Source organism: Helianthus annuus, chromosome 8 (genome assembly GCF_002127325.2).
Source record: "Helianthus annuus cultivar XRQ/B chromosome 8, HanXRQr2.0-SUNRISE, whole genome shotgun sequence".
NCBI classification, from domain to species: Eukaryota; Viridiplantae; Streptophyta; class Magnoliopsida; order Asterales; family Asteraceae; genus Helianthus; species Helianthus annuus.
The window spans coordinates 1,715,346-1,728,352 of NC_035440.2; the positions used below are offsets into that span (position 1 = coordinate 1,715,346).

The following is a 13,007-nucleotide window of genomic DNA, read 5'->3' on the forward strand; positions in this document are numbered from 1 at the left end:
TTGACGATCGCAGATAGCGTTGGTGGCTCGACCTATCACTAATTCTAGGAGAGTCTCATCACCTGTTAGATTACGTATTTATATATGTTCTATACTAGAGGGTATCTAAGTGTAACATTTATCTCGTTATACAAAGATCATTGTAATCAAATAATACCATTCACTTATCAATAAAAATACAGTCTCAATATCTTCGAAGGTTTATTGTGATAAAACCCTTGATTATGTATGATATTTTATTTTAAAATTTATATTAAATTCCAAAAGTTACATTTCTAAATTGTTTGTGCTTTTTGATTAAATGTATTTTAAGATCAACACCAATCTAACCGAAAGAAGCCTAATCACTTTGGAAAAGAAGTATTAAAAATTATGAATGATGGGAGCAAATCCTATAATACTATTGTGTTTTTTTCTTTCTTAAAACCTTCGGTGACTAAGTGTGTTATGGAACCGAAGAACTATATTTAGTGCATGTTTGGCTTTCCTTATTTTGCCTTAAAAGTCCTTATTTTGCCTCAAAAGTCCTTATTTTGAGTGTTTTTTTTGGGTAAAACCTTATTTTGAGTGTTTGGCTTTCCATTTTTAGGACAAAAGTCCTTTTTCTCAGGCAAAAGTCATGTTTTTGTGATTTCTTTTTACAAAAGGACTTCTGGAGAAGTTGGATATAAGTTAAGCCAAACATGCCCTTAATGAAAATGGTGTGTATTATAAAGATTAAATAAATAAGTTATATTAAATAGTTCATGAAATATAAAACTTGGGATGATGCCAGTGACAAAGCTTGAGATTTCCGATCGGGGGTCGAAAAAATATATACCTAAAAAAATTATAAAACCGGGGGTCGAAAACGTATATATCTAAAAAATTCTATACGAAAACAACACATCGGGCACTACTAGGCAAAAAGTTCGGGGGGTCGAGCGCCCCTCCCGGCCCCCACAAAGCTACGCCCCTGGATGACGCTAAAAGGCTAGATAAGGTAAGATTTTAGTTTTTAACATTGCATAAAGGGAAACTATGATTTTTATAATCAACCTGCCTATAGACCATTTCAACTGATAAATATGTTGGTAACACATCAAAGCATCATACTTTATTGTTCGGCAAATTGGATTTTATAAATCCGAACTATGACGAATGATCCATTGACCGAAAAGAGTTTGCTATATATGATCAATAACACTCTTAACTTTCACCTAAGGTCGAACATAATGTTGACTTGTATGGTTTAACCACCAACTATTGCCAATTGAAAGCACTCATGTGATTTTCTTCATATTTCAATTTCGACTAAACTCACACTTTCCTTCCAATTTATTCTATAAATCTCTCTTTCTCTATTAGAACTTAAGGTTTTTTTTCTTTTATAAATTTTACACTTATGGGACTATTATTTTGATTAGTTTCTTTTAGTTATATTCATTTAGATGTGAGTGTGTGTATATATATTGTTAAGACAACAAAACAAAATAGCAAGACATGCTTTATAATAACACTTCAAAAATGTGTGTTTTGGGGGGGAGGGGGGGGGGGGGGGGGGGGGGGGGAAAGACAACAAAACTGCCAAAATTACCCCCTAACTAAATAAACATAATATTTCAATTGTAAAGAAGCCTTCCAAAACAGACTGCAATATTAGCAAAAATAAGGGGAGCCAAAATCTCAGACAAAATTATAGCCGCGCTTACGACTTAGCCAAGGGGTTGACTATCGGGAACAACGTCAACGGGTTGACTTTCAGTATCATCAACCTGTTGTGATGCAGTGAATTTAGCTTTCTTGAATCTACTTGAACTTCTTAAAAGGTCAGCCATTGACACCTTCTTAGACTTGTTCCTGTTAACAGTTTCGCAGTAAATAAACAAATATAAATTTAAAGAAAATCATAAATAACACATTAAATCATTAACCAATTGTAAAAAAAAAAAACAAGACAGAACAAAATATATTGTTTTGCGGGTCAACCTCAACCCGACCCGTATTAAAAATAACTCAGCCCAGTACACGACTTAACCTGAACCCAATTTGACCCGTTACCAACCCTTTCATCCTGTCACCTCCAAATAATCTACAAGAAGCAAATATATATGGGAAGGTTAACGTACAATAGCCTTTAACGTGTGACGGTGCGCGAGTGAATTACGCATGTTCGTTTTTAAAATACGCACGTTATTTGCATAATTGCACATGGGTTGGGTTAACCCTAATTACGCACGTTATTTGCATACTTATGCGCACGTTATTCTCCCTCGCTCACCGTCGCACGTTAAGAGCCTTTTGTAATCAAAACTTTCACTATACACACACACACACACACCCCAATATAATGTGCGTAATTATGCAATTAACGTGCGTACTTAGGGTTAACCCAACCCATGCTTAATTATGCAAATAACGTGGGTAATTATGTATTAACACGTGCGTAATCATGCAAAGTTAATAACTATTGTGCCACCGCGTTCAATTGAAGGCCTAGATTAAATAAGATGTGCGGTTGAGATGCTCGCGTAAGCACGATAAGGTGGTCTTGTACGTTAACCGGCCTCTATATGTGTATATATAAAAGCTTGTATATCACCAAACTTACTCTGAGGCCCGACTAACTTTTCCACCACCTTTTCTTTTTACGGCAAAAGACCCTGAGAGATTAAAATTAGCATTAGAAGCGTATAATAAAATCATTACATTAAAACCGAAAAGAAAAAAAAAGGACTATAATTACTGTTTCTTCTCGAGTCTATGCTTGAATCACTTTCTCCTGACGATGACGTTAACTTTCTCGATGGTGTTCGTGTGCTAGAATCTGAATTTACAGCTGCATTATCATCAGCAGAACTCCTGTCGCTCTCCTCATCCCCGAATACATTTCCAGGCGTATTCAACAAACCGTTCACTGCTGGTAAATTTTTCTTCACGGGGCCTGCAACTGATTGCTGTTTGTTGCTCTTTTGACGGTGATAAGATCTGCCGAAACTTTTTGAGCTTGAACTCGATTCATCATCAATATTTGGATCTGTTACGGCTTTGTTGTTTTCATTTTTAGAAATTATTTTCCGCGACCGAATGGCACCACTGTTCCTGGAATCATCTTTCGTTTTATAATTTGTTTTTTTCGATTTGTGACCAGGGGCAAAATGGTCCATGAAGTTAATTTCGCTAGATCCGTCATTAGTGATACAAACTTCGTTATTAACCTTAGAAACTTCAGATCCAGTCACATTCTTGGAGGTATCTTCCGGAAGCTGACGGTGGTCAACACTTTGACTTTTCTTTGATTCTAACTCAAATTCAGTAGATTGAAGCTTACTTAACCGATCCCGTGGGCCCGCCAGTGAAGATTTATTCTTCTTCCTCTTCGCCTTTCCCGTTAATCCGTCATATAACTGTTGTTCATCTTCTCCACCACCATCAAGCAAATTACTACCACCTTTCGTAACATTATCACAAATCTCACCGTTAACGTGCTTCGTTATTATCTCATCCTCGTTTCTCGATGCAGATTTTTTGGTTTTCTTTTTTCTTGTGTTTTTCTTTATACCATCTACTGATGTTGTTTCTAAAACTTCGCGTTTTTCACCGATAACTTTCTCATCTAAAACTAGAGCATTAACTGATGTTGTTTCTTTGTTGACTTTTACGGTAGACTTCTTGACCTTTTTTCTCCTATCGGGAAGCTTCACTTCGGATATATCATCAACGTTTTCTACTTGTACTTCACCTAACCTTTTCTCAGTTCCTAATAATTCAACATCGTTGTTCGACAAAATACCGTCGTTTCTAACACAATCAACATGCAAGGCATCTATTGACGTTGCAGCATCATCGGCATGCATCACTAGTGTTTCTTTTTTGATTTTTGCGGCTGACTTCTTGACCTTTTTTCTCCTCTCGGTAAGCTTCACTTCAGGTCCTCGTTTCAGTGGGAATTCTATGTCTTCCATGTGTTTATAAATCAAAACACCTCTAGAATCCTGACCGTTGGATCCTACGGCTTGTTGTGATGAATCGATAGCATCTTTGGTTATGTTTTGAAGTTTTTTAATGAAAGATGTAGAAGCAACTTCCTCTTCAGCTGCTTTATGTTTGGTAGAACGTTTGGAACCGCCTTTCAGAGGACCCACAACGGTTAATCCAGCAGCATCACGTTCACACTCAGAAGTTCCTAAATGAATTTCAGATTAAAGTCAAAAAAGTAGGAGTGCAAACGAGCCGAGCGGCTCGCGAGCTGCTCGATATAGGCTCGAGAAAAGGCTCGAAATGAGGCGAGCCTTATCGAGCCCGAGCCGAGCTTGAGCCTAAAATAAAGCTCGTTTATTTATCGAGCTCGAGCCTAGCATGTGAAGCTCGTCAGGCTCGTTGAGGCCTTATCAACCCTTATTAGTTTTTATTAATATTTAGAGTAAAATGCACGGATAGTCCCTGTGGTTTGATGAAATTTCACCTTTAGTCCTCAACTTTTCAATATTACACTCTTAGTCCCTGTGGTTTAACAAGTTGTTACTCGGATAGTCCCCAAAGCAGATGGAGGTTAGTTTTTCTGGTTAAGTGGGTGTGAAATGACAAGGACTATCCGAGTAACAACTTGTCAAACCACAGGGACTATCTGAGTAACAACTTGTCAAACCACAGGGACTATCCGAGTAACCTTCATCCACTTTAGGGACTATCTGAGTAACAACTTGTCAAACCACAGGGACTAAGAGTGTAATTCTGAAAAGTTGGGGACTAAAGGTGAAATTTCACCAAACCACGGGGACTATCCGTGCATTTTACTCTAATATTTAATAACATTTACCCCTTATTTAAAGTTGTCTAGTAAACGAGCTGAGACGAGCCGAGCTTATTTAAACTTGTTTACGAGCCAAGCACGAACCTAAAAATAAGCTTGTTTAGGAAACGAGCCCGAGCACAAGCTTCACTTATCGAACAAGCGAGCCTAACGAGTCTATTATTTATCTTATTTTTTATTAATATATTAACTAATAGATAATAAACAGGCCGAGCCCGAACCGAGCTCGAGCTTGAGAAACTACTAACAAGCCGAGCTCGAGCTCTCATAAGTTAATCGAGCTCGACCAGAGCTCGGCCCAGCCCGTTTGCACCCCTACAAAAAAGCATAAAAGTATTATCGAATGGTAGTATTCAATTTAGGGGTGTAGACGAGCCGGACCGAGCCCGAGCTCGACCAGGCTCGAGCTCGGCTCGTTAGGTTTTTATGAAGCTCGAGCTCGGCTCGCAAGTAAAACCCAAAGCTCGAACTTGGCTCGACTCGGCTCGAACTATTTTAAGAACAACCTTAAACGAGCTAAAAGCTCGGCTCAAGCTCACTTCAACATCGCTTAAACGAGCCAAAGCTCGGCTCGAGCTCGGCTCATCAATGTTATCATCATTATTAATATATTATATATAAAAAAATAAAATTTTGTATGGGCTCGTTTAGGCTCGCGAGCCTAAACAAGCTTTGTATTTCAGGCTCGAGCTCGGGCTCGTTAAGGCTCGGCTCGTTCGAGCTTTTAACCGAGCCGATCACGAGTAGCTCTCGAACCTTTGGGCTTGTTTACACCCCTAGTATTCATCATGTAATCACACTGATTTTTGGATAGACTAACATTAAAAGACAACTTAGATTGTATATAGCTATTAATATTTTCACGGGTAGTTAGAAAATTAACTACTTTTCTTGACGATATGTTATTCTAACCATATACATGTCGATTACATACATAACACATTTGATTTAGTGTGGTATACATAAAGAGAGATACAATAGAAGTTAAAAAAGGTATTTTATATTTTTATGTACTTACTCGTTGGTGAAGAAGGTATTTCATTCTCCATAACTGCCTTTCGGACCGGTTCACTTTCTTTCTCTTTCTCAGACATTTCATGCTGATTATTCTTTTCCGCTACAATTGCCACATCAGCAACAGGTTCAATCAAATCTTTATCTTTTAATTTACGTTCAAAGGTATTCTCGTTGTTAATGCTAACTCCACTGTCTTTCACCTTATCGTTATCATACGTTAAAACCAAAGTTTCTTCTAAACCTTTAACATGGCTTTTTACCCTTCGAGTCTTCCTTTTCTTCTTCACAGAAAGTCCACACTCTGAAGGGTCGTTTAGTAAATTATCGTTACTCACATCACGCGCTCTTTTTTTTGAATTTATTTCCTTATTTATAACCAACTGCTTATCATCAGATGACCTATCTTCCTTTAGATTTTTTGAAACATCTTTACAGGAACCACCATCGACGTTTTTATTATTTAAACCATTATGTGTTACCCAAGGTAAGGCTAATCGATTGTCGGCCTTGCGTTTATCGATATGTTGAATATCGATATCTTGCTCTAAACTAGAAGCATCTACTGACATATACCAATTTCCTTTTGTATTCCCAAATGCATTCTTAACAAGCATAGATTCCGATAAGTGATAGAAGACTTCTCTTCGTTTAACCTGCCACGTTAATTTAGTCAAAAGCTACGCAGTTAATATCGGCGATATATCGGTTAACAGTCCCCATGTACAATATCAGTGTCAAATCTCAATCAGAATATCAGTACCAATATTATCGGCGATAGTGACCGATATATCACCGATTTTTTACCAGTATAACCGACATATCACCTATATAACAGATATATCACTGAATTGTTAGTGTTAAATTGCTATATATATATATATAGGGTAAGGTTCATGCGAGAACCAATGTGAACACAACCTAAAATAGCTAAAAAACCCTAACACCCCCCCCCCCCCAAAAAAAAACCTAAACCCCCCTCAGCCTACCCCCCCCCCCCCCCCCCCCCCAAAGCTAAAATGCTAAAAACTAAACCCCCAAAAAACCTAAAAAAATCTAATTTTTTTTAATATTTTTTATGTTAAAATCGCTACTTTTAGTAGCCAAAATTTTTTTTTTTTTTTTGGCTACTAAAAGTAGCGATTTTTTTATAAAAAATATTAAAAAAAAATTGTGTGTTTTTTAGCTATTTTTAGGCATTTTTGGTTGTGTTCACATTGGTTCTCGCAATAAAGGGTGGTTCCTAACGGATCTTTGTCTTATATATATATATATATATATATATATATATATATATATATATATATATATATATATATATAAATTCTGTATGATATTACCGATATCCCACCTATATTTCACCGAGATAACCTATATCTCAAATATCGGTCCTTGACCGACATCCAATATTTTACAACATTAACTGCATAGGTCAAAAGTATACAAAAAGGAAAAAGAGATATGTTCAGCCAAGACTATAGAATGAAAATACCTTCAAGCTATGGATTTTTATATTTCCAATAGCAGGAAAACAGTGACGATGCTCTGACATTATTTTCTCTGCATAAAGAAACCGTGATAATATTTTAGGAAAATGTACATGTGGATGCTTACTTCAACTCAACACATTAACTCAATAATCTTAAAACGTGTATCGCGTATAACACACACTCAAACTATTACTATATGAAGTAAAACATTTATTGACATGTAAATTTCGCTGAAAGAATAAGAAAAAAAGGCTATAGCTTGATATTTGAGGTGAAAGGTAAGCATTACAAAACAGTTAACAATTGGATGAATTTGACCTAGTCAGCAGTCACTAACTGTATCTAAAAAACATGGTAATCGCTAGGCACTAGTCAGACGGTGGGGTACCTACTAACGAATTAATCGGGACTAACAGAGATTAATTGGATTTGAATTTTATACGTAATTTTTCAAACCATATACACACACGCACAAAAAAAAATAAGAATTCAAAATTTTGAATAATTTTTTTTCAAACTTATTACTCGGATAGGAATAATAAGTATAATTTTTCAAATACTTAGGCTGGAGGGTGTGGTAGGGGTTTTATCACGCCACATCAGTGCCATGTCACATAGGGGGCTTTAAAGCCCCTACCTTTAACTTGCATGCAATCATTTAAAGCCCCTTTAAAGCCCCCTATTAAACAAAATACAAAAAATAAAAAAATGAAAAGAAGAGATTTGATTGGTTGAAAAGAATGGGCCCCACCTGCTTTCCCTTTTAACAAGCACTATTGCAATGGAGCCCTCCCCATAGCCCCCCCCCCCCCCCCCCCCCCCCCCGCCACCCAGGGGGTGGCTATGGGGCGCTATAGGGCGTTAACGTTGGTGATGTTGCGGGGGGCTTGATACCACACCCCCTGGCCTTAAGAGAATTTGACCAAATACCGATTTTAGGTCAGACAAGGTGAAATTTAGTTGGTAAACTACTGATTACCAATTAATCGGCGATTAATCCTGATGTTTACAACATTGCTAAAAACATGAAATCTATATAGATTTATAGCAGAATCGACGTCCGATTTGTTGCACAACACCAGAAACTCTGATCATAGCAGCTATATAATTTCAACAAACACCAATCACTTCTTAAAAAATATATAATCCACATAAATTTCACATTTAACTAGGGCTGTAAACGAACCGAACGAACACGAACAAGAACTTGTTCGTGTTCGTTTGTTAAGAAATATATGTGTTCGCAAACCGTTCACGAACACTTATCGAACGAGATTTTATGTTCGTGTTCGTTTGTTAAGGAAATGAACTTGTTCGTGTTCGTTTGTGTTTGTTTGTTAATTTTAGGCAACGAACAAAAACGAACGTTGACGAACACAAATGAGCACAAACTAATGTTCATGAACACAAATGGAAACAAACGAACACAAACAATCGTTTCATGAACAGAATATATAATACACTGACACTTATTAGATATTTAATTTGTCGGAATTTTGAAGTATTTAAATAGATATAAAAACTAAAAACACTAATGAACTATCAAACATAAACGGACACGTTACAGAACGTTCACGAACATAAACGAACAAACACGACCTTCGTTCATGTTTATTCATTTAACTAAACGAACGAAATTTCTTGTTCGTGTTCGTTTGTTTAATAAACGAACGAACACAAACAATCGTTTCATGAACAGAATATATAATACACTGACACTTATTAGATATTTAATTTGTCGGAATTTTGAAGTATTTAAATAGATATAAAAACTAAAAACACTAATGAACTATCAAACATAAACGGACACGTTACCGAACGTTCACGAACATAAACAAACAAACACGACCTTTGTTCATGTTTATTCATTTAACTAAATGAACGAAATTTCTTGTTCGTGTTCGTTTGTTTAATAAACGAACGAACACAAACAATCGTTTCATGAACAGAATATATAATACACAGACACTTATTAGATATTTAATTTGTCGGAATTTTGAAGTATTTAAATAGATATAAAAACTAAAAACACTAATGAACTATCAAACATAAACGGACACGTTACCGAACGTTCACGAACATAAACGAACAAACACGACCTTTGTTCATGTTTATTCATTTAACTAAACGAACGAAATTTCTTGTTCGTGTTCGTTTGTTTAATAAACGAACGAACACAAACGAACTTCCCGCCGAACGTTTGGTTCGTTTGCAGCCCTACATTTAACCAATATGTCATTAGTTCATTACTTAAAAACTGAAGTTGAAGTAGCTCTATTAATGGAACCTATACATACACTGATGATACACACACATTATACAAAACCCTAAGAAAAACAGTGATTATCTAGTTATCTACCATAGAATAAACTGAAAAACCTAATGTGGCAATAAACATATTACAGGAGGAGGGAAAAGAATAGTACTTTTGAAATCGGATACGGTATCGGAGCCGGAAACCATGGTAACCAGATGAGTATCGAGGCTGGTGGCGATGAAAACCGTCGTCTGAAAGGCTTCTCCGTCATTGTTTCCGGCGGCCGGAGTCATAATTCAGACCGACTGTCTGCACGACTGCACACTTCTTGTTGTAGGGTTTAAGGGGTTTGCTAAATAACACAACATATCTTTAAAAACAGGTAATTTTATATATTAAATAATAAAAAATTATATGTCTAAATGTAATTTTATATAACAAAATAATAAAAAAAGTTTATCTTTAAAAACTATACGTATTACACATGTTGAAAAAATATAATTTTATTGAAACTTATCTTAAATTAGCAATTTTAATTTGTGGATAATATTTTATTAAAAAAATAATAGGATTCTATTTGATATTCGAGTTAGGATTAGATTTAATATTGATTTATTATTTACTAGTATTAAGCCCCTGCGTTGCAGCGGTTGTAAAACTGTGTCAAGTAGTACCAATGCTATACCACTGTCAACGACCATCAACACCGGAAAAACTCATAAAAACAAATTAAATAAAAACGAAAAAATAACGTCGAGCGAAAAACAGACGTAAAATCTTTGAATCACGAACGCTCGTTGCAAAGAAATTAAACCCAAAACGTAAAACATAGAAAAAATAACTAAGTCAATCCAGAACTCGCGCGTTAGTCGAACTTGTTAAACGGAGAAAAATAGTTGTGCTGCGACGGGTCAGTCAAACGGGAAAAACTATACGAAAAAAATGTTGAACCCCCACATGCACGTTGCGGTGCATTAACTCACAAAATTTAGAACGAAACGAAAAACCTGGGAAAGATGATAAGTATGGTGGACTAAAACTGAAAATAAAAAAGAGTTGGGATTAAATTGTAAAAGATGAAAAACTTTGGGTTAAAAGTAAAAAAACAAAGGATCTAAATTGCAAAATTGAATAATCTTAGATGAAGGTGAGGATAAAAATAAATGATATCTATATATTAGTTATTAATATATTAATATTAAAAGAAATTTATTAAATTTCTTAAATAATTATAAATAAAATTTATGATATTAAAGAAGAGAATGACATGTGGCATTATTTGGAGTCTTTTATTATAAGTTAGATTTAATTAATATAAGATAAGTAAAAAACGATGATGGGAAAATCATAATGTAGATAACTTTAATGAATGACACGTGTAACATATTGATTTATTTTATTATAATATAGATTGTTAATAACATACTTATAAAAAAACAGTAGATAATCAATTTTAAGTAGATAACTAAGAATATAGATGTTTTGAGTTATTATTAAACATTATGACCTAAAAGTGAAATGAACTCTTTGTCAAACTTATAGATAAATGTATTGCATTTAATTTAAAAAAAAAACATGTGTACCAAATAGTTACATTATTGTAGTATAAATACTACCTTAGATGAGAAACATTTATGACTTTCATAGATTATACATTTCTCTATTTTTCCTCAAATTGTAATCACTACTAAGCCATAGGAATGAACATTTGTTTTATGTTGATTCACCATCTCATTTTTTTCTCATGTTGTCACGTTACTTATTGTTGTAAACTTCTTCCTTAATGATCTTTGATTTCTGGTATCAATCTTTTAGAGATGAGAGAGAGACCAGAGAACAACGGGTAAGCCACCAACGGCAACGAAGATGGTACCAAGGTTTTCGGTCACTGCAACGGTAGTCAGCAACCGTAACCCAAGTTGCTATTACATTAGAAACAATATTGCATTTGTTATGGAGGTTTTCTCTTTCTTTTCAAAATGGGTGTTGTTGTAGAGAAAAATATTTACAAAATAGTTGTCCTATTAAATTATTTATTAAATAGATGTGTTAATAATTACCTATATGTACATTTAACATAGGCGGAATAGTCCTTGCTTTCTATTGGTGTAGAGTGGCGGCTAGCCAACTAGTGGATGTCATGTCCTATATGTACATTTAACATAGGCGGGAATAGTTCTTGCTTACCATTGGTGTAGAGTGGCGGCTAGCTAACTAGTGGATGTCACATGACATCCATTAGGTTTGTTTAATATTTTTTGGTATGTTTCATTTTTACATTAATATACACAGAGTTGAAATCAGAGTTTGGTATTAAAAGCACATGTGGTTAAGTGGTCTTGATGTTGGCTATATGACCAAGGGGAAGGAAAGTACCCGGGTTTGAAACTAGTAGAGAGCAAGTTTCTTTTCTCTTCTATTAACATAGGCGGGAATAGTTCTTGCTTTCCATTGGTGTAGAGTGGCGGCTAGCCAACTAGTGGATGTCACATGACATCCACTAGGTTTGTTTTGGTTGTTTCATTTTTACATTAATATACACAGAGTTGAAATCTAAGTTTGGTATTAAAAGCACATGTGGTTAAGTGGTCTTGATGTTGGCTATATGACCAAGGGGAAGGAAAGTACCCGGGTTTGAAACTAGTACATAGCAAGTTTTTTTCTCTTCTTTTTTTGGGGGGCTTTAATGAAGTTACAATTCTATACTTTAATATTTTTTGAGGGGATAAGCGTATTTTAATCTACGTGTTGATGTAATTTTTATTTAGATCGTGTTATGAGTAATATGTACAACTAACCGAAACACAAGCGTACGTGTTATCAAACTCAAAAATCTTTGATTTACCGCGCTGCAACACGAGCAAGGCATAAAACTAGTTACTTATCGAAACAGAAGCTTGTTAAAATTATTTATCAAATGAGTCTGATTTTCAAATATTCATCATACTTCTCATTATTTTCTTTTTCAAAACTTGCAACCATGCAATCAATTTTTTTAAGGAACACATTAGATTATTTTTAGTTTCTCTAATGAATCCAAAGATACTTATAATTTGATTTTTAAACCAATTCATAATACTTTTATACATAATGCACTTTCTAAGGTACATGTTATATACTAATATATGTAGAAGAAAAATAATGCGAGATAAACTTCAAAATAAAGATGTTATTATATAACGACTTTTCATAATGAATGAAGAAGAAAGCGGCGAATTTGGAAGGCAATGACGATAATGAGTCGTCAGATCACTAGAGGGCAGTGGGGTGGTGAGTCATTTGATCCCTCAAGACTCTAGAGGACAGTGCCAATGGTGAGTTTTTAGATCACTCCAAATGGCAATAATTTATTACCCATAGATGATATAAATAAACACATAGATGAGATCTTTTTAACTATTTTTTTTTAATTATTACCCAACCCCTCGGTCCCACCCACCATCCAGTCGATTTT

At 35.0% G+C, this 13,007-nt stretch overlaps 1 protein-coding gene across 1 annotated transcript; it reads right to left on the reverse strand.

Annotated features, from left to right (window-relative positions):
• Window positions 1–1,542: 1,542 nt before the first annotated feature.
• Window positions 1,543–9,896, reverse strand: LOC110871631. Its single transcript, XM_022120342.2, has 6 exons — window positions 9,723–9,896; window positions 7,299–7,366; window positions 5,811–6,462; window positions 2,726–4,165; window positions 2,591–2,642; window positions 1,543–1,839 (listed from the first exon to the last, which is right to left on the reverse strand). Exons 1-6 carry the CDS (start codon window positions 9,844–9,846, stop codon window positions 1,695–1,697), a joined length of 2,481 nt encoding a protein of 826 aa, XP_021976034.1. The 5' UTR covers window positions 9,847–9,896; the 3' UTR covers window positions 1,543–1,694.
• Window positions 9,897–13,007: the final 3,111 nt, after the last annotated feature.